Source organism: Natrix helvetica (genome assembly GCF_964273705.1).
Source record: "Natrix helvetica genome assembly, chromosome: 4".
NCBI classification, from domain to species: Eukaryota; Metazoa; Chordata; class Lepidosauria; order Squamata; family Natricidae; genus Natrix; species Natrix helvetica.
The window spans coordinates 99718478-99745617 of NC_138550.1; the positions used below are offsets into that span (position 1 = coordinate 99718478).

General features: G+C 40.4%; 1 protein-coding gene across 2 annotated transcripts; it reads right to left on the minus strand.

Moving 5' to 3' along the window:
* Positions 1 to 1367: 1367 nt before the first annotated feature.
* ADTRP (androgen dependent TFPI regulating protein) lies at positions 1368 to 25695 on the minus strand. 2 transcript variants are annotated; one of them, XM_081953414.1, is made up of 6 exons: positions 25203 to 25694; positions 21182 to 21316; positions 17438 to 17539; positions 6909 to 7024; positions 3535 to 3686; positions 1368 to 1535 (listed from the first exon to the last, which is right to left on the minus strand). In XM_081953414.1, exons 1-6 carry the CDS (start codon positions 25371 to 25373, stop codon positions 1495 to 1497), a joined length of 717 nt encoding a protein of 238 aa, XP_081809540.1. In that variant the 5' UTR covers positions 25374 to 25694; the 3' UTR covers positions 1368 to 1494. The 2 variants fall into 2 exon arrangements, with proteins under 2 accessions (XP_081809540.1, XP_081809539.1); XM_081953413.1 differs by lacking the exon at positions 1368 to 1535 and having other exon boundaries at positions 3144 to 3686; positions 25203 to 25695.
* Between the last annotated feature and the right edge of the window lie 1445 nt (positions 25696 to 27140).

Below are 27140 nucleotides of genomic sequence, written 5' to 3' on the forward strand. Positions count from 1 at the left end.
CTAGGGATTCAAACACCGAACTGCCGATCTTTCTGATCAACAAGCTCAGCGTCTTAGCCAAAGAGCCACTGCGTCCCCAGTGCTCAGGGACTGGTCCTCAAAAGTGCTGGCTGCCACAGCACTTTTTCTGTCACATGATTGTGATATGGGTGCTTGGCAACCAGCCAGGATATCAGATTGTTGAAACATTCCCCCCCCCCCCCAATGCAATTGTGATTTCCAACCTTCCCAGTTCGCTTCCCACAAGTGAAGTCAGTGGAGGAGCTGGCAGGAAGTCAGAAATTCTGATCTTGCGGGATTCTCACTTAACAACCCACATGGTCTTTGCTTAACACCAGCAACATGGTAACTTGTTGGATTGCCATTGCTAAGTCACATGACATCATGCTTTATGACTTAACAATAGAAATTCCGATCCTAATTACAGTCATAAAGCGAGAACTATTTGAATACAAATGTCTACATTATTGTATTTGTAGCTTGGGCTCATCTAAAGAGGTCAAGAGGAAGATCAGATGTTATTCCATTTTATCCTCAAAATAATCCTAATTCATTCTAGCCATTTTTGTGGGCCTCAGCTGCCTTACTGGACTCTCGTATCTATTATTTAACACTGAGCATTTTATAGTGTCAGATTTCATATTACAGAAAGCCAATTATCATTTTAAAAAGTACGTGACTGACTTTGGGGTGTTTTGTTCTGTTACAGTTTAGTCATTTATACCGGCACACGTTGAATAAAGAAAATAGCTATAAATGTATCTGAATAAATTTAGAATTGCAGTTGAATTAACAAACAAGTAGAATTTCACCTCATTTGTTATGCACTTGGGGGACAAAAATCATGTTAGTCATCTGTGTTATTTTGTCTCTTAGCGGGTTCTGAACATCCCATATAACTATCGGAATGCTCTAATTCTGTGATGGCGAACCTCTGGCACGCGTGCTGCAGGTGGCACGCAGAGCCCTCTCTGTGGGTACATAAGCCATCACCCAGCTCAGCTTGACTGCACATGCACGCATGCTTCCTGCTGGCCAGCTGGTTTTTGGGTCTGTGCTGCACATGCACGGGGGGTGGGGGGCACGTGCGGGGATTGCATGATGCATGGGAGGGTCAGGGAATACATGGGTGACCACACGTGTATGTGCGGGGGGCTGGAGGAACGAGGAGGGAACACGCACATGCACGGACACACGGGTGTGTGCGCGTGCATGTGTGGGGGTGGGGCACGCACAGGGCCCCCCATGCACACATTGCATTATGGGTGCGTGCACGCTTTTGGCACACAACGACAAAAAGGTTAGCCATCACTGCTTTAAACAATGGCAATACTTTCTTGACAGTCGTCCACATATTTCCATGGATCTTTGTTCTTCTGTGCAAGCAAAACTTTTTATTCTAAAGATTTTATTTTGGCTTTATACAGAGAGATTTCTTAGCAATTTTCTTAGTTTCATCATCTTCCTAGCTCTTGGGATGACACCATCAGCTTTTCATTTGCATTTCTTCTTGTGAACACCAAGCACTGCCTCACCTGTGCAAAGGCATAAAAGGGAAACAAAAATAGGGGGAAAAGGAATAATGAAGATTTAACCACAACATAGTTTTGCTGTCTGCCAAAGAGGTGTCACTACCTTAAGAATTGGCAAATGACAGCTACTGAACAAAATTTGGCAGTACTGCCTGACTTTCATATGTGAGGATTTCCCAATGAAAAATTGGGAAATGGGACTTAGTAAATAGAGAATAATATTCTTATCTCTGCTCACTTCTCAGCATGGTCTGTGAATGGGGAGCTAAGCATTTGTTTGGTTTAGCATGATGTGTGAATCTACCCATTGTGTCTAGGGATTATCTGTAAACAATACCAGTATTGGATTGCTTAACAAATCCTGGCTTAGTATTATATGCAAATAAGAGAATTGAGCCTGCAGCAAAAGAAATAATTTACTAGGAAAAGGACCTTTTGTTACCCACAATTAGCCAACTCTTGGCTGAGAATTAAACCACTTTCCCAGAGTATCTCTGGTTTGATACACTAGGGCAGTGTTTCCCAACCTTGGCGACTTTAAGTCCTGTGGACTTCAACTCCCAGAATCCCCCAGCCAGCATAGCTGGCTGGGGAATTCTGGGAGTTGAAGTCCACAGGACTTAAAGTCGCCAAGGTTGGGAAACACTGGACTAGGGCAGTGGTGGGCAACCTTTTTTTTCAACTGAGCCAAATCTCGCCAAAACCACGATTGAAATTTACTTTGAGAGCCACATTTTTAAAACCGAAAATACATAGGATGGTACACTGTTTTTAGTTTCAATAAGTTTTTATTGAGAATATTCTGCATGCAAGTATCCACATAGGTCGGGAGGATACAAATAACACAACTAATAAAACAAAAACTTTAGAACGATATTATTTATCGATAACGTTAAATTCCGTAAAATTTGCCGTACAATGTAGAGAAAATTACATCCTGACATTGACTGACAAAGTCACAACCACTAATGTGAACATTGGCCTTGCATTTCCTTGGATAGTTTGAGTAAGTCAGGTTTGTATGTTGTTGTTTTTAATTTCATCTCTCTCTCCCACTTTCTTTCTTTTTTTCTTTTTCTTTCTCTCTCTCTCTCTCTCTCTCTGGCTCTTTGTCTCTCTCTCCCTCCCTCCCCCATCTCTGTCACTCTCTCTGTGTGTGTGTCTGTCTGTCTCTCACTCACTCTGTGTGTGTGTGTGTGTCTGTCTCTGTCTCTCCCTCTGTCTCTCTCCCCTCCCTTCCTCTCTCTCTGTCACTCTGTGTATGTGGGTGTGTCTGTCTCTCACTCATTCACTTAATCACTCACTCTGTGTGTGTGTCTCTGTCTGTCTATCTTTCTCTCCCTCCCACCCCTCTCTGTCTCTCTGTGTGTGTGTGTGTCTGTCTGTCTGTCAGTCTCTCTCTGATTCCCTCCCTCACTCCCTCTCTCTGTTCCTCTCTCTGTCTGTCTTTCTCACTCACACACACACACACACACACTGTGGTCACCTTGTTGAGTGTTCAACAAGGCCTGCATTTATGGTATTTTGCAGCATTCTGCAGTCATAGGACCAAAATTGGTTGTCACTCGCCCGGGCTTTTGCAGAAGCTTCCCTCCGAAGCCCAAGAGGAGGGAGGGGAGCGGGCACCCGGCACACAGAAGAGCCGCATTAAAAGGTGTAAAGAGCCGCATGTGGCTCCCGAGCCGCGGGTTGCCCACCACTGCACTAGGGGACTCCAATGTAGATCTCAGAAATTTCTAGTTTTATGCTGATTAGCCTATTTATTCAGCCCAGCCAAGTCTTATTTTCATACGCTAATTAATAGACAGTACAGGAATATTTCCTATTCTTGAAGAATATACTTATCATAGCCTGCTAATTTTTAAAGTCTCATTTTCTAATGAATGTACAAATCAATCCGCATCTGAAAAACAATGACAAATACTGGATCAAAACATACTCAAATAGATACATAAATGTGTTCTGATAAGTTCAAAGGATTTATTTGTAAAAGCAGACTCACCCCAAATCATGCGGTTGAGAAATCTTCCTAACATGTAGTAAAAGAAAAGAGTGACAACAGCAATCCCTGCAAATACTATCATGCCAAGTGGACTTAAAAACTTGAAGACAGGATATAGCCATTTTCCTGTTTTAGCAAAAAAGTAGAAGATCCTGGAAAGAGAATTAATTTATTTCAGTTAGGATATCTCATTATGAAACAAACAAGACCAATTGGTTCAAATTTAATTATAATTAGAATACTTTCCCTAGTAATGATCAACTCAAGGATCAGTACATCAACTGTGAAACTATTGTCCATCCATCCAATACAGAATGTATATTACTGCCTTTCAGCCAGAAAGACTCTCAAAGAGGCAATGATCTCACTGAGGATGGGATCAAATCATCCTCAATTCTATGGGATCTGTGATCCGTTTGATACACTAAGCCTTCTTCAGTATAGACATCCACACTACACATACAAAGGACTGTCATTCAATGTTGTCACTCATGTGACATCACACCACATCCTCCCTACTGCAGCTCTATGCTAGTGGAGAGGTCTAGTTAATGTAATAGAGGTAGTCCTCAAATTACGAATGTAATGGAGCCTCATACCTCAAACGAGATCACTTCGTCCGTTCACCCACACATTTGCTAATCAAATGCCAGGCTTGTTATGTGCACATGAGGTACCGTATTTTTCTGAGTATAAGACGCACCTTTTTCCCCTATAAGAGGGTGAAAATTTAGGTGCGTCTTATACACCAAATGTAGCCCCACCCACCCACTGCCCCCCACCCTTTGATCTCTGCTTCCCAGCAATTTACCTCTTTGCAGCAAATGGAGAAAATGGGGCTTGCAAAGCTGACGATAGGCTATGGCAATCCCTGCAGCCTGAAACAGCTGATGACCGGGAGGCCAAATTGAAAGTGAAACTTGCTCTTTGCTTTACAGAGGTAAATTGCTGGGAGGCAGAGGCAGATTTTTTTCCTCTTGTGCTAATCAGGCTGTTTGCTGCAAGGAGGTAAGTCAATAACTATAAATGCCTATAGAAGGTTCAAATTATTAGACTTATTTTTTTAAAGATTGCTTTATTATTGTTCTAGATAACTTAACAAAATGAAGAAGCTTTTAAAATAAATGCTTGATCTGAAGAGGCCCAGTGCTATTGTATTTTCTTTTAAATAGCAGAGAATAATGTATACTTCCAGAAAGCCACTTCAATTTTAACAGCATCTGTACAAGCATAGTCTGAAATGTAAAACCACAAACAGTGTATATCTTCTGTATTGTTTGCTGTTAGTTGCAAGGAAGAAAATTGCTGGAAGGCAGAGGCAGATTTTTTTTCTCCTTGTTTTCCTCCCCAAAGGCTAGGTGTGTCTTATATATCGGAGCGTCTTATACTCAAGAGTGGGGAAGGCCATTGGAGGCCTACTGATGGAATAGGCCACCTACCTAAGACCACCCAAGGCCTCCCCGACCCACTGAAATACTTCATGCTCCCCAAAATGCTTCCCTCACCCACAATGTGCCGCAATGTGTCATTTAACTTGTGAAGATCTAGCAAGCAGTCTCCTCTCCAGCCTCGTGCGTCCCATCGACACTCCGTTCAGCCCTCCACGGGCCTCCCCTGGCCCCAGGAGGCTCCATTTCGGCTGGCAAGGTGCCAGGCAAGGCCTCTGGGTAGCCGAATGGGGCTTCCAAGGGGCAGATCTGCCCTTTGGGAACTCCATTTTGCCCGGCAATGTGCCGGGTGAATGTTGCTGAGCCTCTGTGGTTGTTCGTAAAGGTGAACAACTGCTGTAGTGCTGCAAGATTCGTAGTTTCAGGCCTCATTCGGAAACACTAGGGGGCACTGATCGCATAACTTCGAACGTTTGTTAAGGAAACGTTTGTAACCTGGGGATTACCTGTAACTGAACTGAAAATATTCATGTAATAAGTTTTAGAGATAATTGAGATTGGTTGCTAAATAAGGCAATCACTAAACAGTAGTGGTGACTTGCGGGTGGGCCTATTCACCCAGATTCTATGCCGTCCTATTTAGCCATGTTTTCTAAGCTGTGTGCATGCATGCAAGCCATGCACACGAACAAAGTGTATGCGGAAGGCCGCACACGTGTGGAAGACATGCATGCACTCAGTTTTGGTGAGGCAGTGGTAAAATTATGTGAAACTCACCTCTGGATGCAGAGCAGGCTGATGGGAAGACACAACTCTATTACCTATCACTTCATGTTATTTCCACTGTCCAGCATCTCTTGCCTGAAGCAACCAGTTCATTTAGTTGATTATTAGGCTGGCCTAAAGTATCAAATATCTAAATAACCTAGTATTATTAGGCTAGTCTCTTCTTCCTCCTCCTAATATGGTTTAGGGACTTTCTCCAATACATGTGGGAAACCCCTTTAAAATAAACTTCCCTAGCTAACATCCTCTTTGTTGGATTACAAGTCCTATATTTCAGAGTTCTAAGGAAGTTGTAGTTCAGTATTTCTGGTGAGTACTAAGTTGAAGAATACTCATGTAAACTTTACATTTGAAGGAGGGTTGGGAATACGCTATGTTCCACAAATTACAATTCCCATCGTTATCTACATTAGCTGTTACAAACTATAATTTTGCAATAGCAAGAGAAGCAGGAGGTGCTTCTCATCCTTGGTTGAAAACAGAAGTTTTGAGAAAAGTTTAAAACAGGAAAACTAGTAGAGGCAGTGATTTGTGCAAACTGTCACTAAAGTTAAAGGTTCCCCTAGCACATACGTACTAGTCGTTCCAGGCTCTAGGGGGTGGTGCTCATCTCCGTTTCAAAGCCGAAGAGCCAGCATTGTCCGAAGACGTCTCCGTGGTCATGTGGCTGGCATGACTAAACACTGAACGTGCACAGAACGCTGTTACATTCTCCTATTTTTCTACTTGCATTTTTACGTGCTTTCAAACTGCTAGGTTGGCAGAAGCTGGGACAAGTAACGGGAGCTCACTCCATTATGCAGCGCTAGGGATTCAAACCGCCGAACTGCCAACCTTTCTAATCAACAAGTTCAGCATCTTAGCCACCACATCCCAAACTGGTACTATGGAATAGAAATTTGATAACTAGCATGAATAATCTGAATAAGTTTAGGAGTTGATTATCCCCTCATGTGACACAGATAAGGGTGTATAATGCAAATTCCAAAGTCCCTCAAGGTCAGATCAGAGTTCACTGTAGCTGTATTTGAGGATATTTTTTCCCTGCAGGAGGGAGAGAAGGAAGTTGCTTCCAATGAGGACACTGAGGTTGGATATTCAAGTAGATGAGGAACAGAACTGTTCCCTCACTTTTTTGCCAAACATCATGTAAAAACAAACAAACAAAACCCCTTTATTCATTTATTTTTATAAACTTACCAAAGTAGATAGGCCAGTGCAGTCATTCCTAAGATAGTGAGGCTTTTACCCACTGCTGGATACTTATGAGGGATAACAAACATTTCTACCAGGACCAAAGGAAATACCAAAGTGTGCTGGAAAAAAGAGAGTGCTTTAGACAAAGTGCATTTGTGATGCAAAAATTTAAAAGTACAATCTCCCTAATAACAGAGAGTTATATTTTGATGTAAGAGGCAAGGGTGTAGGGAAGTATGGCTACCCCAGTGGTGGGCAACCTTTTTTTTCAACTGAGCCAAATCTCGCCAAAACCACGATTGAAATTTACTTTGAGAGCCACATTTTTAAAACCGAAAATACATAGGATGGTACACTGTTTTTAGTTTCAATAAGTTTTTATTGAGAATATTCTGCATGCAAGTATCCACATAGGTCGGGAGGATACAAATAACACAACTAATAAAACAAAAACTTTAGAACGATATTATTTATCGATAACGTTAAATTCCGTAAAATTTGCCTTACAATGTAGAGAAAATTACATCCTGACATTGACTGACAAAGTCACAACCACTAATGTGAACATTGGCCTTGCACTTCCTTGGATAGTTTGAGTAAGTCAGGTTTGTATGTTGTTCTTTTTAATTTCATCTCTCTCTCCCACTTTCTTTCTTTTTTTCTTTTTCTTTCTCTCTCTCTCTCTGGCTCTTTGTCTCTCTCTCCCTCCCTCCCCCATCTCTGTCACTCTCTCTGTGTGTGTGTCTGTCTGTCTCTCACTCACTCTGTGTGTGTGTGTGTGTCTGTCTCTGTCTCTCCCTCTGTCTCTCTCCCCTCCCTTCCTCTCTCTCTGTCACTGTGTATGTGGGTGTGTCTGTCTCTCACTCATTCACTTAATCACTCACTCTGTGTGTGTGTCTCTGTCTGTCTATCTTTCTCTCCCTCCCTCCCCCTCTCTGTCTCTCTCTGTCTGTGTGTGTGTGTCTGTCTGTCTGTCAGTCTCTCTCTGATTCCCTCCCTCACTCCCTCTCTTTGTTCCTCTCTCTGTCTGTCTTTCTCACTCACTCACACACACACACACACACTGTGGTCACCTTGTTGAGTGTTCCAATCACATTTGAAACACTCAACAACTGGCCTGCATTTATGGTATTTTGCAGCATTCTGCAGTCATAGGACCAAAATTGGTTGTCACTCGCCCGGGCTTTTGCAGAAGCTTCCCTCCGAAGCCCAAGAGGAGGGAGGGGAGCGGGCACCCGGCACACAGAAGAGCCGCATTAAAAGGTGTAAAGAGCCGCATGTGGCTCCCGAGCCGCGGGTTGCCCACCACTGGGCTACCCCAACAGGCAACAGAGATCTTCCAAAGAATCTATAGAGGTACCAACAAAAAAAATGTGGAGTTCTTCCATCTTTTCCTCCCTAAAGGAAGGAAGTTAGGAGAGTTTCAAAGAGAAGTTCTAGTCCTCTGGGTTCTAAGGATAACATTACGAATATGGCAGGGCAATTGGAGAATAAAAGTCCTTCTTAAAGAAGCAATGTACCATTTAAAAACTTTATAATTCTTCTATCCCAAACCTCCAGATAGCAGCAACTGACCAGGCTTGGCTTGATTCAGAAATAAAGTCAGGTTGAGCCTGGTTACTACTTGGATGGAGAGTTAAATAATTCCAGAAGAAACAGCAAACCATCACCGTTTGCCAAGAAATGTGAATACAAGTGAATCTATGAAGTCACCAAAATCATCGTTCTAAATTCTAGTCCCTTCTTTATTTCTGAACTCACTTTAACAAATCAGGTATTTGTTGTATTATTACTATATAAGAAAGATATATAGCTTTCATAGCTATAGCCTATATATATAGCTATATATATAGCCACCACATATATATATATATATATATATATATATATATATATATATATATATATATATATATATATATATATATATATATATATATATAATAAAAATGTAATGTTTGTTTGTTCAAAATCTCAAATCTCCGAAAGTTCTTCACCGATTGCTTTGAAATTTTGACACAATGTTGCATTCAACTATGTGCATGTTTTTATATACAGTGGGGCAAAAAAGTATTTAGTCAGCCACCAATTGTGCAAGTTCTCCCACTTAAAAAGATGAGAGAGGCCTGTAATTGGCATCATAGGTAGACCTCAACTATGAGAGACAAAATGTTTAAAAAAACCCAATCAATCACATTGGCTGATTTGGAAAGAATTTATTTGCAAATTATGGTGGAAAATAAGTATTTGGTCACCTACAAAAAAGCAAGATTTCTGGCTCTCACAGACCTGTACCTTCTTCTTTAAGAGGCTCCTCTGTCCTGTACTCATTACCTGTATCAATGGCACCTGTTTGAACTTGTTATCAGTATAAAAGACACCTGTCCACAACCTCAAACAGTCACACTCCAAACTCCACTATGGTGAAGACTAAAGAGCTGTCGAAGGACACCAGAAACAAAATTGTAGACCTGCACCAGGCTGGGAAGACTGAATCTGCAATAGGCAAGCAGCTTGGTGTAAGCAAATCAACTGTGGGAGCAATAATTAGAAAATGGAAGACATACAAGACCACTGATAATCCCCCTCGATCTGGGGCTCCACGCAAGATCTCACCCCGTGGGGTCAAAATGATCATAAGAACTGTGAGCAAAAATCCCAGGACCACACGGGGGGACCTAGTGAATGACCTGCAGAGAGCTGGGACCAACGTAACAAAGGCTATCATCAGTAACACACTACGCCACCAGGGACTCAGATCCTGCAGTGCCAGACGTGTCCCCTTGCTTAAGCCAGTACATGTCCAGGCCTGTCTGAAGTTTGCTAGAGAGCATTTGGATGATCCAGAAGAGGACTGGGAGAATGTCATATGGTCAGATGAAACCAAAATAGAACTGTTTAGTAGAAACACAACTCGTCGTGTTTGGAGGAGAGAGAATGCTGAGTTGCATCCAAAGAACACCATGCCTACTGTGAAGCATGGGGGTGGCAACATCATACTTTGGGGTTGTTTCTCTGCAAAGGGACCAGGACGACTGATCCCTGTACAGGACAGAATGAATGGGGCCATGTATCATGAGATTTTGAGTGCAAACCTCCTTCCATCAGCAAGAGCATTGAAGATGAAACGTGGCTGGGTCTTTCAACATGACAATGATCCCAAACATACCGCCCGGGCAACGAAGGAGTGGCTTTGTAAGAAGCATTTCAAGGTCCTGGAGTGGCCTAGCCAGTCTTCAGATCTCAACCCCATAGAAAACCTTTGGAGGGAGTTGAAAGTCCATGTTGCCCAGCGACAGCCCCAAAACATCACTGCTCTAGAGGAGATCTGCATGGAGGAATGGGCCAACATACCAGCAACAGTGTGTGCCAACCTTGTGAAGACTTACAGGAAACGTTTGACCTCTGTCATTGCCAACAAAGGATATATAACAAAGTATTGAGATGAACTTTTGATATTGACCAAATACTTATTTTCTACCATAATTTGCAAATAAATTCTTTCCAAATCAGCCAATGTGATTGTTTGGGGTTTTTTTTTACATTTTGTCTCTCGTAGTTGAGGTCTACCTATGATGCCAATTACAGGCCTCTCTCATCTTTTTAAGTGGGAGAACTTGCACAATTGGTGGCTGACTAAATACTTTTTTGCCCCACTGTACGTATATTATATAGATCTCACACCTGTGACAGGTAAAAACATGTTTTTTTGTAAAAACATGCTTTTTTGAAAACCACCACCATCTGCTGGATGTAAAAGCAACACACGCTATACTAAATATTTCACGATTCCATTTCAATGTTTCCGATTGCATTGTTATATTGAATGTTCATAGATTTCGATTTATTTTCATTCTGATTTAATTATTTCATGTGACATTGTGTTGGAATTCAGCTGTGTCATTTACCATAGCGTTCATTTCTTGAGTATAGTATATTCGGAACAGTTCGGCCTCTCTCCAGCTTCGTCCCGACGGTCCCTTTATATGTGTGGCTGGGCTGCGGCTGCACCCTTTCCCCTTTCCGCCCCTCCTCCGACGAGCTTTGCCATTTCCACCAAGGGGAGCCGAAGCCTTTCGGCCTCCCCCTCCCCTCTCTCTCCTCCCCTCCCACCAGGCCTTTGCGGTCTGTGGTGGGGCGGCGCCTGCCCCATCCCTCGGCCGCCTCCTCCCACCCTTAAGCCGGCCTCCTCCCACCCAGCCTAGTGGAGCTCCAGAGGAGGTGGAGGCGGAGCATCTCCTCAGCCCGGCCGACTGCACGCGCTCTCCACCCCCCTCACAGGGAGCCAGCTACGGCCTCACCAAGGTGGCTCCGACGGGGCGGCGGCGGTGTCAGCCTGAGGCATAGTGGGGCTAGGACGGCCACTGGGTGCCCCGTGAGGTGACGACTGCTGTGGCAACGGAGTCTCTGGATGGAGCTGCGGCGTCGCCAGGGGTGGCTCCTTCCTCCTCTTCCTGCTCCTGAGGGGACGCCGGTCGCCTCCTCTCGCCACCACTGCTGAGGGAAGCCAAGTCAGGGGCGGCGGCCACCTCCTCCTCTCCTCAGCTTGGCAAGGCCGGCGCCTGAGGGAGGGGGCGTCATCGTCGGTGGCAGCGTCAGGCCTTCCTCCCGCGGGCCCCAATGCAGCAGCAGCTGCAGCAGCAGCAGCCTAATTCAGCGGTGGAGGCACGGGAGAGGAAGATGGCGCATTCTGCAATGCTGCCTTGGTGGGCCGGCAGCAGCAGCAGCAGCGCCGGCTTGGAGGACTTCCCGCCCGGCCTGCTGGCCCAGCTGACGCCACCTCCCCCGGCCTCTGCCACCGCCTCCGTCTCGGTCTCCTCCTGCTCTCCCGGGGCGCCTCCGCTGCAGAGCCTAGCGCCACTCTCGCAGGGAGGAGGAGTTGTCGGAGTTTCGGTGGGCGCCCAGTTGAAGAAGAAAAGCAGCTTCCAGATCACTAGCGTGACCCCAGTGCAGATCTCGGCCAGCCTCAGCTCCAACAACAGCATCGCTGAAGACACGGAGAGCTACAACGACCTGAAGGAGTCGCACACCGAGGACTTCTCCTCCTCTGAGATCCTGCACGTCTCGCTCTCCCGAACCATCGACTTGGGGGAGCCCAAGCGCAGCTCCTCTGAGAAGACGCTCAACAACTTCCACAAGGCCAACAGCCCTGCCGCTGTCTCCCCCAACCAGCCTCGCCTGGCCCAGCAGCCCCAAGGCCTGACCAACGGCAGCGCCCACCCGCCACCCCCTACGCCCACGGGGGACACTCCCAGCCTCCCTCCAATGCTGGGGTCCCCCCCATCCGTCGTTCCGGAGGCTGCCCTCGCAGGGAGCTTGGAGGGCGCAAGGCCAGAGCCTGTGGGAGCGTCCTCCGTGGCGGCTCTTGCAGGGGCCATCATGGCTCACTTCCATGCGGAGGCCACCTCTGCTGTCCTTCGGCTCACTACAGAAGACCATCCAGGCAGAAAACCATATTTTTATTTTTAATGTTGCCTTTGCTATGTTTATGTTGTATTTGTATTTATCAGCACAACTACAACACAAACACACACACACACACACACACACACATATACACACCGTGTTTCCCTGAAAATAAGACAGGGTCTTATTTTCTTTTGCCCCCCGAAATAAGCACCTGGCCTTATTTTCAGGGAGGTCTTAGTATTTTTGAGATGCAGGAGGCAGCGAGCGTGGTCACCTCAAGGCTGCTGTTATGTTGCAATATTTTGGGGGAGGGCTTATTTTCAGGGGAAGGCTTATTTTAGCGCATGTGCTCAAAAGCCCGATTGGGCTTATTATCTGGGGAGGTCTTATTTTCAAGGAAACAGGGTATATATCACGGGTGTCAAACTTGCCACATCACGTTGATGTCACGTGACATATGACACAGGTTTTTTTGCCTTCAGGGAGCTGGGGTGGGTGTGGCCTGAGTGTGATACATCTGGCTTGACACCCCTGTTGAAGTATACTATATTATTACTTGCTGTATATAATGTATAAGGGGCATGTGAAAGGGTTGAATGGGTAATTTTGAAACTAAATAAACAAAAGGTTTGTGGATGGTAAAACTGAGCTGGGCAAGGATTTTTAAAAAATCATTTAAGTTTGCCTCATTTTGGTTTTATCCATTGGTAACAGTATAGTGAAAGAACAATAGTTTACAACAGCAAATTAGCTCATAGTGATTAACATTGATACAGCCAAAGACCACAATCATTGCATGATTGGCCGCTTATTGCAAAGTTTTCTATTTGCCAATGGCTTTTAATTAGCTCTCCCGAATGAATTCCTTTTGCTAGACAATAGAAAGCTGACTGTAGAAATGACATTAGTAATGGACCATATACTGCGGCTTAAAGCTAGTTGAAAGCCCTTTAAATGCATTGTGTTTTCTTCTCTGGAAATCGGTCCTTTCTCATAGCAATTTTTAATATGACTTCAGTCAAATTGCATACCATGAGCCATTAAAAGCAATTAAACTTAATTTCCACTATAACATATTGTTTAATTTACCATTCATTCAAATAAATGCAAGCTTTGTATTTTGAGCAAATTTTTAAAAAAAACTGTTTAAAAAGCAAATCTTAATAATTATGTCTCAACTGTCATCAATCTTTGAGGGTTGATAAAAATGGGACGGTGACTCATTTTTACAGTTTTCATTCTCAGTTTTCTTTTTCGTTTACTTGTAACAAATAAAAAACCAATAAAGGAAAATGATGATCATACTAGGATAGCCCTCCTGCTAATAAAAAGAGAGAAGAGAAAACCTGATCTGAACAAGGCATCTCGCTGTAAATAATTAAAATACATGAAGTTTACTTCAGTTGCCCATAGACACTTTCTTTCAGGATGAGTTCTGTATTGCCTTGCTTTTATTTATTTATCATAACAGAGGTATTATTTACTTATTCATTAAAAAAGGTTTGCTTTATTCAGCACCTGCTGCTCTGAGATTTTATGAAAGGGTAATAGCACATTCAACTTATGTGCAGTGAAATACTGAGCGGAAGACTTAAGATTTTCTTCAAAGACAGACTGCAGTGTTACTCCTAAGGGAAGACTTTCAGTTTGATTAGTTTGCAATGACGGTACAAGGTAGTCCTTGTTTAGCAACTCTTCAATTACCACGATGAAAAACTAACTTTATATATTTACAACCTTTGCTGCTCTATAAAGGAAAGGAGAAGCTGACGTAAGACCATAAGCACCATCATAATTTCACATAGTGACTGCTCTGCTTAACAGCCAAGTTGCCGGTCCCAATTGTGGACACTAAATAAGGACTATCTGTATCTGCAGGTCTGTCATAATGCTGCAGGTTATTTTAGGATGCACATTTAGGATCTTTCTCATTTCCACTTGTACCTAATGTCCTGTCAGTATCTGTTTTATGCCACATCCCCATACGTTTGCCTTCTTTTTTCCAGTCCGTAAGTGAGACAGACTTAAATTATCCTTAACTGTGCCTGTTGTTAGGGTAGTGTTTTCTTCCTTATTCTGACATTATCTAAGAGCAGTTTTAAAGAATATAAAATCTGCTAGATTTTATTACCTTGGAGGAAATAGGTAAATGCAGTGACTAAGAACAGAGGCAACACAGGATGGCAATAAGGATATCATAATCCAGGGGTGTCCAAACTTGGGAACTTTAAGACTTGTGGACTTCAACTCCCAGAATTCCCCAGCCAGCTGGCTAGGGAATTCTGGGAGTTGAAGTCCACAAGTCTTAAAGTTCCCAAGTTTGGACACTCCTGGCATAATCCAAGTGGATTTGGCTTTTTGCCAGTTGAAGGATTCACTTAACAAGTGTGGCAAGCGTGTTACTAATTTAACTGCAGTGATTCACTTAATCACTGTGGCAAGATAGATCGGAAAATGAGGCAAAAAGCAACTGTCTTGCTTAGCAACAGAAATTTTGGGCTCCATTATGGTTGTCAATCAAGAACTACCTGAGCTCTGTTACTGCTGTCTTTCTATGTCATATACAGACAGGTAACTGGAATCATAACGTGAACTGTCCAATGTTATCTGTGTCCAGTCTTCTACACCAGGAATATATCAAATTACTGGTATCAAATCATTACTGTTGTTATTAGTAGTAGTAGTAGTAAAAGTAGCATTTGTTCTATTTTAATTCTGGTAGGGAGAGCAGTGTTTCCGAGTTTTTCTATCACAGGTTTCCAAACAACTGAAAACCATCTGGGATATCTATGGTTGCTATTATAGAGGAAAGGGGCATTAATTGACACTTCTTATCTATTGGGCTAGTTGACTTGCCAACTGGTATTTCTGGAGAAACTGATGATGCTCAACCTTCACTATATTTATTTTCATGGAGCTACCAGGAGCTTCAGGAATCTTCTGAAACCTCATTTGACAAACTTGGTGTCTTCATGCCACATTTTACACCTGAGGGATTGTGGGAACCTGACACCTGGAATAATGTAGTAGTGCTTTCTAATGCTTTTCTTCAGCTTGCTATTTAGAATGGGATTTTTTGGTACTATTATGCATTTGTTTGTAAATGAATTTAAACTGTTTAGATAATTTAAAGTATGACATAAACAGATAGCCAAAGGAATCCACATCTAGCTCCTCCCGTAAATTGAATAATTATAATGAATAATTTGCTTTTTGAGGGATATCATTCTATTTCTGAAGAAAAATACGTCTTATAACTTATTCATGAATTCTAAATTCTTTGGATTGCATCTGTCCTCATTTTCCAGTATTGTCAGTGGACGTTTCCTTTCTAATACAGCATAAATAGGGACCCAATCTCTCCAAAACAAGCTGTCAATTAATTAAATTCCTCAACATCCTCCAAAGGAGGATGATCCACTCCATCCCTTCTTTCATTGAAAAGGAATCATTCCATCCCACTCACTGCTTAGTGCCAATTGCACAACTGGGGTGCTCTATTTTCTCAGTTTTTCTTTGGTAATTAAAAAGGTTACTGGCAATACTGGTACGATAGCAGTTATTTCCAGTATCAGAAGACACAAGACTTAGGCCATACAATCTGCAAGTTTTCAGTGGTATTATTTCCACACTTCAGCACACCCCACCAAACAATTTAATGTTACTCCAGCCTGTGCGTAACTAAACCAGCTTACAATACAATAGTAGAGTTGGAACGGACCTTGGAGGTCTTCTAGTCCAACCCCCTGCCTAGGCAGGAAACCCTATACCGTTTCAGACAGATGGCTATCCAACATCTTCTTAACAGCTTAAAGATTATTTTATTACTTCTTACATTTATATCCTGAGACATGTAAATAATTTCTCTTCGTGATCATAACCCCTCAAGCCTTTGAGAAAATGATTATTATCCCCATTAATCAAGTAAGCTTCCAGAATAAGTGATTTAAATTCACTCTAATATCAGCGCCAGTCTAATACTTCAATTGCCAAAGGACATTCCTATGAAAACTGCTAAAGCTACAATGGGCCCAGACCAGTCCAATTCAGAAGTCAAAATGTAGAATTTTGTTTTCTATCCATTCTTATTGATCAACTTCTTCAGAGCCAAATTTCCGGCTGTGTGAATGATGGAAATTAATGTCGGAAAGTGTTATACATTTTGTATACATGGTATACATTTGTATACACTGGCATGTTATACAAACTGGAGAGAGGGGTTCATGGCAGATATTCTTGTCATTTGATCCCATCATCCTGAGTTGAAAATCAATAACCAGTAGCCATGCCAGAGAAGATTTTAAAACTCCAGATATGATTCTCTTTGTTGGATTGGTTGTTATGACTTAAGATCGTATCAATCTTTCCTAACACTGACCCTCCAAGGACTGTTAGTAAAGCACACTCCTATAGAGCCTGTTTCGCTGGAAGCATTGTTGCCCTTGAATAGCAAAAAATGTGTCTACATATTGTTCCTGGTTGGCTTTGCTTAATAGCATACCAATTTAAACACTGAATTTAGAATACAAGATACATATAACTGTTAGCATCAGTTTTCATAAATGATTAGTATACTTAATCATTTAGTATTCTCATTTGATGCTGCTACAAACCTTAGTTGGCAACACTTATACTATGGATTTTAGACTGTTTCATTCCTTCCCAAATATTTATAAATAATTATCTGTATTCCCAGTCTTTCTCAATTTATATACATACGGTTCACAGCCAAGCCTTTTCTGTAGGAACTGCAATAAAACCTAGAAAAGTTATCTCTGCCCTCATGTAATGAATTCACATCTTTCCATTGATTTACCGTACATTTGGCAAGGATGAATTCCACTTACATTTCCTCCAGAGTTTCAAGGCTTCTTTGGCAATTCGCACTCCCACTTTTTACATATAATAGTATGAAAAGTTAAAGAGAGAAGATGAACTCTACAAATGAAAAATTGCAATGTCTGGCCATGATTCTGCCAATTTAAAGCTCTTCTCGTTAACTTTTTATAACAGATTAAATGTGTGACTGACTATTGAAACAAATGAATCTAAATCTGAATAATTAGCTGGAATAATATGCTTATTCTGTTTTTGTTATGTTCAGCTTTGTTTTTTTTACTCACCATTCCATGATTAACCCATTCAGGAATAATTGAATCCATATATTCGGGGTAAACAAGGTTCCGATCATAGAGGTATATACCCCAAAATGTAGCAAACACAAACTAGAACAAAGCAAAGAAGAAAAGTGTCAATTGACCACATTTACAATGTTTATCTACAGTATATACCTATCTTACAGTGTCTGTCTGTTTGTAATAAATAGCAAAATTGTCTACATTTACACTTACAAAGGATATGGAGGTGGGTTTTTAAAATGGCAACTTTTTAGATCAACTGTGTTTGAAATGGGAAGGTAATGGGTTTACTTAGACAAGGCTTGGAGACCTTCTAAAATAGGGGTCTCCAATCTTGGCAACTTTAAGTCTTGTGGACTTCAATTCCCAGAGTTACTCAGCCAGCAAAGCTGGGAATTGAAGTCCACAAATCTTAAAGTTGCCAAGGTTGGAGACCCTGTTCTAAAAGGTAGTTCTCGGTTAACTATAATAACTTGGACCAGGAACTTAGTTGCTAAGCCACACTATCATAAATCAAAACATCACATGACCACACCAACTTATGACTGTAGTTCTGGCAGTTCCAGTTGCTGTTGTTAGGTCAGTGGTAGTCAACCTTTTTCTACCTACCGCCCACTAATGGATCTTTCTTGATGGAAAAATTTCCTTACCGCCCACCAGTTTTTGCGCAAGTGCGGAATATTTTTTAGAAAGGAGGGTGTTTTTTTAAAAAAGAAATGTACGTACATTTATCTTTTTATTTCTACTTTATGTATGTTCATAATGTTTTTAAATTTATAGTTTAATTAGAAAACAATAAAGTAAATTGAAATTAGCTTTACTAGTGAATAATGAGATCTTTGAGGCTGAGGCTGCGAGACTAAATATTTGATATTTGGTTCGATTTTCGTAAGGAACAAACGAAGGTCTCCTCTTTCGGTGATATTCAGACGGTTTCTTTGTTTGCTCATAATATGATTAACAGCACTAAAACCTGATTCTACAAGATATGTGGTAGGGAAAGGTATCAATAAATTGAACATCATTTTCCACATATTTGGATATAATGCAGGCATGTTTTTATTTTGCCAGAGTTTTTGGTATCCACCCCTGCCAAAATTACATTTACTCTCTTCGTCATATTTAAGTTCTAATAGTTCTTCTTGGCAAGTTATATCAACCTCAGCAACATTTGCTGTAAAAGGATTTATCATCCGGTCATGCACCTTTAAGTTCAAAATATCCTGAAATCGTTTTTCCATATCCAATTTGAGTTTGCTGAGGTGGCTACTGAACCTTTCAATATCCCCCAGAGTTACATCATTGTTTACAGAGGACAATTCAGGAAACTGATGAAATTCTCTCTTGAAAATATTATGACGGAGAAGATCAAGCTTTTCGAAAAATAATGACACAATATTTTTGCAACTTATGAGAGTTATATTGGCTCCTTGAAGCTGCAAATTAATTTCATTAAATCTCTTGGGAATGTCTGCCAAATAAATGGCATCATTCTTTACGGTTTTTAACTGTTCAGAGAGACCAGCCTCATTATCACTTTCAAAAAACTGTACGACATTATCAAATAATGCAACAAAACGAGACAAGCATGTACCCTTTGAGAGCCATCAAACTTCTGTGTGTAAAAGTAACCTAATAAACTGCTCGTTATTGTCCTGGCATAGCTGTCGAAACATTCTATCACACTTGGCATTAGATTTGATCTTATTTACAGTTTTAATTATTATACTTAATGATGAATGGAGACTTGTACTTAAATGTTTTCCTACAATATGTTGTCTGTGCACAACACAATGAATACACAAAACGTTTGGCACTTCTTCCTTCAAGTAAGCAACAAACCCACAATAGAGGCCTACCATTGATGGTGCTCCATCAGTAGCACATGCAACAATATTGTTCAAGGGTATATTATTTTTTGCAAAGTATGACTTCACAGCACTAAATATTGATAATCCTTTTGTATCTGTTATCAGATTGACAGTGAATAGCATTTCTTCTTGCAATGTATTGTTTTCATCAAGGTACCGTACATATGTCATCAGTAGAGTATTATTATCTGCAATGACAGACTCATCCAATTGTATGGAAAATGAAGAATTTTGGAGAATACCTATAAGTTAATTTTCAACATTAGCCGCCATTTCGTCAATGCGTCTCTTTACTGTGTTATCGCTAAGGGGCAATGTTTTTAAAACTTCAGGTATATCCTGATGCATTACTGTTGAGATAAATTCTTTGATAGAGGCTATTATCAAAGTTTCTCCAATATTATGACTTTTACCACTTTTTGCAATTAGGTGTGATATACGATAAGCTGCAGTTAATCCATCCTCATTTTTTGCATGTTGTTTTTGAAATGATGCAGCTAGTGTTGAAAGATTTTGAAATCTTTTATAGATTTCTTGAAAATATTCAATGGGCTTATCTTTATCTTGCGAATGCTTTGTAGCAAGATGTTCTCGCAATCGACTTGGCTTCATTGCTTCATTAGATAATGTCTTGTGGCACAGTAAACACATTGGAAGCTGTTTATTTATAACAGATTCAATGAAACCCATCTTCAGATACTCTGGTAAATAGTCACAAGGATATTTCTTTTTTTCAGACATGTGTTCTAAATTTGTTTCACAATTTAACAACTACTTTTACTCTTACATTTTGATCTGCACTCAACACAGTGCTTTTCCTTTTTATCTCCTTTTTTTTTACCTTCCTTAGGGCAATGTACAAAAGTAAGGCTGAGCTAGTTAGCCCACTTATCATTATTAGCCAACAACAATTCTCTCCTGCCTATAACTTTTCTTTCTCCTATTTTGCAACTGCTCTGCTCTGCTTCTGCCTGTCCCTGCTATCAGTTTCCACTCCTCCCCTTCCTCTTCCCATGTGTTTGCTTGTTTGCGTGCACGCACGTTAGTATTGATGTGTGAGCTTGTGCCCGCCTGCCCACTTGCACAAAAGGAGGTTTTAACCTCCAAAATCCCTACTGCATGCATTCTCACGCACGTTGGTTTATTGATGTGTGCGCTCGCTCCCGCTCACTCGCTCAAAAGGAGGTTTTAACCTCTGAAGTACCTACCGCCCACCTGGAATCCTGAAACGGCCACTAGTGGGTGGTAGGGTCCAGGCTGACGACCCATGTGTTAGGTGAATCCAACTGGGTGTTGTGACATCTTATGGTTGCCATTTATAACCTGAATTACTCTACTCCTGCAAACGGAGCATTTTTGAGAATGTTATTTTGGTACTCTTTGATACCTGTCTTACTACCTAGCAGCCTAAACTTGACTTCTCAGATGTTTTTCCTATGTCATAACTATTGCCTTCCCCCAGTGCTATCAGCAACTTTTCTAGACTACTTGTAGTACCTATAACTATATATCAGACAAAGAATTCACTATAACATATATATTTTTTGCTTGAAATTATCACATCAATCACACCAACAAGGCTTCCATTTTAAAAGGAGTATCTTCAAGTATGACAAGATCTTTATTCTTTACTCAAGAATTAGTTTCTGTCTATAACAGCATTTTTGTTATCCCCAAAATGATGTACTCCTTCCGACGACCCCTATAAACATTTGGAAATATACTAAACTGGGTATCAGCTACAATTCGCTCCTGCTTATAACACTAGGAATTAACTTAAAATCAAATTATTGTTTATCCAAATAATTATCTAATTCATGCAATTAATCTTGCATTGATAAATATTATTGCAACTTACTGTGGATAATGGAAAAACCAAGCTACTAAAGATCAAGTCTTTAAAAGATATCATGGTCGTGGCAATTCTTCGTTTCTTCATTAGTATGAATGCACTGGTCAGCAAGGCGATCGCATAGAAAAGAACCTGCAAAACCTAAATTAATTACATCTAATGAGCAATTGATCGTCCAAAATTAAGTTGTACATACTGTACCTCACCAAATTATATGTTTATGCTTTAGAGGATAGTTTTCAGGTTAAATGTATTTTTCTTGCTGGAAATATTTTAATGATTTAGTTTGGGTGATAAACTGCCTCATTGAATGAACTTAAATAAGAAGGCAATTAAATGTGTAAATATCCAGGCATTACAAGAAGAAAATCACCTAAAAAAAGCAATATGGATTCTACTCTGAGAGGAATTTTAATACAAAAAGGTTATTTCATAATATCTAAGTTCATGTGAAGTTGTGTATTATTCTGATTAGCAGTACTGTTTTCCTCCAAAAAATCAGATTGTTTGGATCTGATGCATCAGAACAATCCAATCCAGTATTTTGAAAAAAAAACAACACCAAATTGAATCATCAAAGCAGAGCAATTCAATATACAAACAATAATCAAAGAGAACAAATCAAAGTGAGTTGCTGCTTCAATCTTGCATTCCACTTCAATGGGATTCAATTAAATCCCTTTTTTCAATCCAGTTGAAGCCTTTATCATTTGAATCGTCCCCATGAAAATGCATCACAAAACAAGCCTACATTTGATGGAATGATGCTTGAGATACCAAATAATAGAAGGGAGGAGAGCTAACCTCTCATTGCTCCTTCTTGACCATCCATGTCATTCCCTTCTGCTGGACCAAACTTGCCATAGGGTTTATCCTGCATTACAAATTGGTTTACTACTTCTACAGCTTTGAAGTAATATTCAATGACAGTCCAATTAACTTACCACAAACTCACTGGAGGATAGGAGAATACCATCTTGTTTATTTGCCTCAAGTAGTAAAATGTCTAGGCTAGTTCTACAATTATATCCCAGATACTGTACCAAAAGAACCAATTTGAGACAAATACATTAAAGAGTATAACATTATGCCAGGAAAACAGTATTGTATTTATTTTACTTTCTTTCATATAACAGGGGAAAGCTACCTTTGGGGACATACAGGTCTTTGGAGTCTTGGGTGGGTATCAGGGCAACTCTCACAAAAAAGCTGTCATGACAGAATACATAATATCTATATACCAGAAGGCAAACTGGTCAGATCCTTGCCACCCTGTCTAGACAGGTAGGATTAAGAAGCAGGAAATGTGGTAACTGCTTTAAATTATCTCATCATATCAGCAGTGTCATCCATATAAGGCTTCTAGTAGGGCATAATCCAGGTGAAACACCTAGGCACAGGTCCAGAAACTTGCAGGCCAAAGTGGTTATTGTGCTTAGGGTTCCCTTAATCCTCACAGCATCTTAGAGTAGGTACACACATGGACGTATGTATATATCAATGAATAATTTGAAAGTATTACATGCTTGGAGCAATGCACTGCATTTCTTTGCTTGCAGCCACCTGAGTTAATTTGATATCATGACTTCATAAAAACATAAGAAACATAAACAAGAGAAATGATCCATAACAAATGCAATACAATATCTAACTATGATGCATCTTATTTTTTTCCCTTGTTAAAAGCAAACATTATTGATTGATGATGTATGAAATCTTCAACACGCAATATGCTGCAGCAGGATCATTCTTTTTTAAAAAAATATTAAAAGTTTTTTTTAAAGGTTAAAAACTAATACAGACTAATAAAAGCAAAGAAAAAAGAGAAAGAAATCAAGAAGCAAGCTGAAAGTACAAGAAAGGGAAAAAGAAAACCAAAAAAAAGAAAAAGAAAAAAAAGAGCATGTTACAAAGAAGTGGCTTCCAAATTTTCTTTATAGCAGTTATAAGTATAATTATAAATTTATCTTTTTCTCTAAAGTTACATGTCTTTCTTCTTTCTATAATCTATCCTGTCTAATCATCTAAACCACAGATCATAAATTAATTGTCTATTTTATGCAAAATCTCCATAAGGGATTTCAATCAGCAATAAGCCGAAATATTGTCTTTTCTCAAATCAAAGAAGTCAATTTAGCCATCTTGGCAAGTTCCATCCATCTTTACCACCATTGTTTCACTTTAAGTATATAATAAGAGGCTCATTTTTGAGAAATCACAAAGTATGAAGACTTGTGTTTGAGTGAAGCTGTTTACTTTTTAATTTATATACCGTCTCATTGTTGCAGTGACTCCAGGGCCGTGTATCGATATATCCATCTGAAACTTCAACTGATTTCAAAAGAAGTTTTCTACACACAGTCCATTATTCTCATTTAATTTCACTGGTGCTGACAGATTTCATTGTGGTACATGGTTAAAACCTGGCTACTTTCCTATAGCTTAGTACACTGACTTACTTTTCAAAAATATGAGTATTGAATTGCTTCATAGATTGTTATTTTAGATGCTCCTGAAACACATGTGTATTAAATACTATAAATAAAAAGTGGACCATCATTTGTTGAAACTTAATCCAGAGTTTTCCTCCAGTTTGTAGAACTAGTTACACAGTACTTTTCTTTGCACTGAACACATGTTTAAGGTGTGGTGAATCTGGACTTGATAATTGCTTATTTATTAAACATCTGAATTTAATTTTGTGTATTACATTTCATTCCTTAGCATTGTAAAGGTGCATTATAAAAATCTAGGAAAGGGAAAGAGCATTTCTGTGGAAGGTTTTCTGGAAATCTGAAGTTCCCATAAAAAAATCAGATGCAGTAATTTCTTCATATATGTTTCACTCCTGGATTTCTATCCTTACAAATTGCCTGCACATGTCCAGTTCATCACCCCACCCCCACTTGCAAACTGACTATATTGATACAGGGGTATACACTCATAATGCAAACCAAATCTTTTAAATAAATAAATAATGATGATGATGATGATAATGATAATGATAATAATAATAATAATAATAATAATAATAATAATAATAATAATAATAATAATAATAATAGCTGGCAGCAAACCATATCAACCATTAGCACCAGTCACTGATTTTTGAATGTTCACTTGGCTGTTTCATGTTTAATGGATAACGTATATAATAATAATAATAATAATAATAATAATAATAATAATAATAATAATAATAATAATAATAATAATAATAATAATAATAATAATAGCATTATTATTATTATTATTATTATTATTATTATTATTATTATTATTATTATTATTATTATTATTATTATTATTATTATTATTATTATTATTATTAGCGAAATACCAGGACTTAAAAACTGAAATTCAACGATTATGGCACAAACCAGCAGTGGTAATTCCAGTGGTAATCGGCACACTGGATGCTATTCCAAAAGTACTGGAATTACATTTAAAACAGTTAAAATTTGACAAAATCACCATCAGTCAAATGCAAAAAGCTGCACTGCTTGGATCTGCACTTATATTACGAAAATACATTACGACGTCCTAGGCCCCTAGGTGGGGCCCGACTAGTAATCAATGCCAAATCCGGCAAAATAACTGGCCGCTGTGATACAATCGTATAATAATAATAACAATAACAATAACAGCAGGACATGGATCCGTCAATCAACTCTCACACAAACGGTTGCGTTTGCCGTTTGGGGTTGAAAAGCTGGTGGAAGAGAGTTGATCTCTGACGTCTCCCGATCCGTCTTGTGCATTCAATGATTCCTTTATACCAGTTTTAAACGGGGGGGGGGAGGGGGAGAGAAAAGCAGCTCTCCTCTCTCGCGCTGACTGCCTTAAAGCTTACACAGGCTTTTTCTTACATTTTTTACCCGCCCAACACTTGGCCTGGAATCCCGCAGATTCCCGCCAGGCTGGGCTTATTCGTCGCCGGAAGTACAAATAGGCGCCTTCTTCGGCTAGGCTCAAGAAGCGGCCAGGCCGTCGGTCAGCTGAGAGAGACAGGCTTTAGCGCACTTACCACATTGAGAAAACTCAGGTATTTCCATCCACTGCCCCAAAACGGGTTGAAGCTGCCTGTGGCTGTGGGGGGCTTCTGCAGGTTTCCCACGAAGTAGGCGCTGAAGTAGAAGAAAAACACATACCAAGCGAAAACAACGCCATAGTAGACGGGGCGGGCAGAGGGGTGCATGGTGCGGCTGGGAGCGAGCAACCCTTTCCCCTTTTCGCGCCTTCAGCAGCCGCGCACCGCTGAGCTGCTCTCGCTGCTAGAGCGCCGTCGGCTGCAATGAGAACTTCGGGCGGCTTTGCACAGACCGTGCCGGCTGACACTTGCGACCGACTGGCCCAGAAAACTTTGGTTCTTCTTTTTCTTTTCCCCGCCCGTGGTTTGTTGTGTGGCAAAGCTCCCACAATTCAGTTATTCGGACAGAAATATCTAGACGCGGGTCGCTGCAGATAAACTGCCCGTTGGCCTTTGCTTTGATCTTTTAGAACAATGGATGGGGCGAGTTTGCATATAGCTCGATACATGAATAAATAAAGTGGTTATGCAAGCCGGTTTCATCGAAGAGAGAAGAAAAACCAGTTGCTTATCAAAGAGATGGGTTGAAGTTTGCCCCAGAAGTGTTTAAACATCTCCAGATAGAAAGGTAAAAGTTCATACTTATCTCCTCGCCATGATAAAGGTAACTAAGAAGAAGCAGAGTATTAACCCCTTACCTGTTGCAGATTTTTAAAACTTTAATATATTTTGCAGGATTTGATGCTTTGATTTGCATTTTCCAACGGTTAAATCCTAGCCAATATGAGCAGGTGCAATCAATAAAGGATAAAGGGAAGGGGCAAACATTATAAATAATAGAGCCTACTGCTCCCAGTAATGGAAGTAATGCTTTCATGCATTAAAAAAAAAATAACATTAGTTTCCCTGTGTTGCATGATTACAGAATGGAATACAATACTCAAGTTACTGGTAGAAATGGATCCAGAATGATCCAGAAAGTACCTTTGCATAGCATGAGAAATCCAGATTTCCAAATCTGGAGTTACCATGCTGTCTTGCCATCTAATCTATGCAAAGCACCCCAGAGAAATATTACTGTTTCTTATGCATAGAAGTGTGTTTTTGAGAGCGGCTTATTAGCATGAAATTTGACTCCTAGTGCATTTTAAAAGTTCCAGTTTAAGAGTTTTCTAGTCAGGACCAGAAAATGACTGATAACACAATGCTAGCTTTCTATCTCTTGTGAAAATGCCTTAAGAAGTTAATGAATCAACGAGCGTTATGGGTAATGTTTATAGTAATAATACAATAATACAATAGCAGAGTTGGAAGGAACCTTGGAGGTCTTCTAGTCCAACCCCCTGCCTAGGCAGGAAACCCTATACTGTTTCAGACAAATGGCTATCCAACATCTTCTTAAAGACGTCCAGTGTTGGGGCATTCACAACTTCTGGAGGCAAGCTGTTCCACTGATTAATTGTTCTAACTGTCAGGAAGTTTCTCCTCAGTTCTAAGTTGCTTCTCTCCTTGATTAGTTTCCACCCATTGCTTCTTGTTCTACCCCCTGGTGCCTTGGAAAATAGTTTGACTCCCTCTTCTTTGTGGCAACCCCTGAGATATTGGCACACTGCTATCATGTCTCCCCTAGTCCTTCTTTCTATTAAACTAGACATACCCAGTTCCTGCAACCGTTCTTCATATGTTTTAGTCTCCAGTCCCCTAATCATCTTTGTTGCTCTTCTCTGCACTCTTTCTAGAGTCTCCACATCTTTTCTACATCGTGGTGACCAAAACTGAATGCAGTATTCCAAGTGTGGCCTTACCAAGGCATTATAAAGTGGTATTAACACTTCACGTGATCTTGATTCTATTCCTCTGTTGATGCAGCCTAGAACTGTGTTGGCTTTTTTGGCAGCTGCTGCACACTGCTGGCTCATATTTAAATGGTTGTCC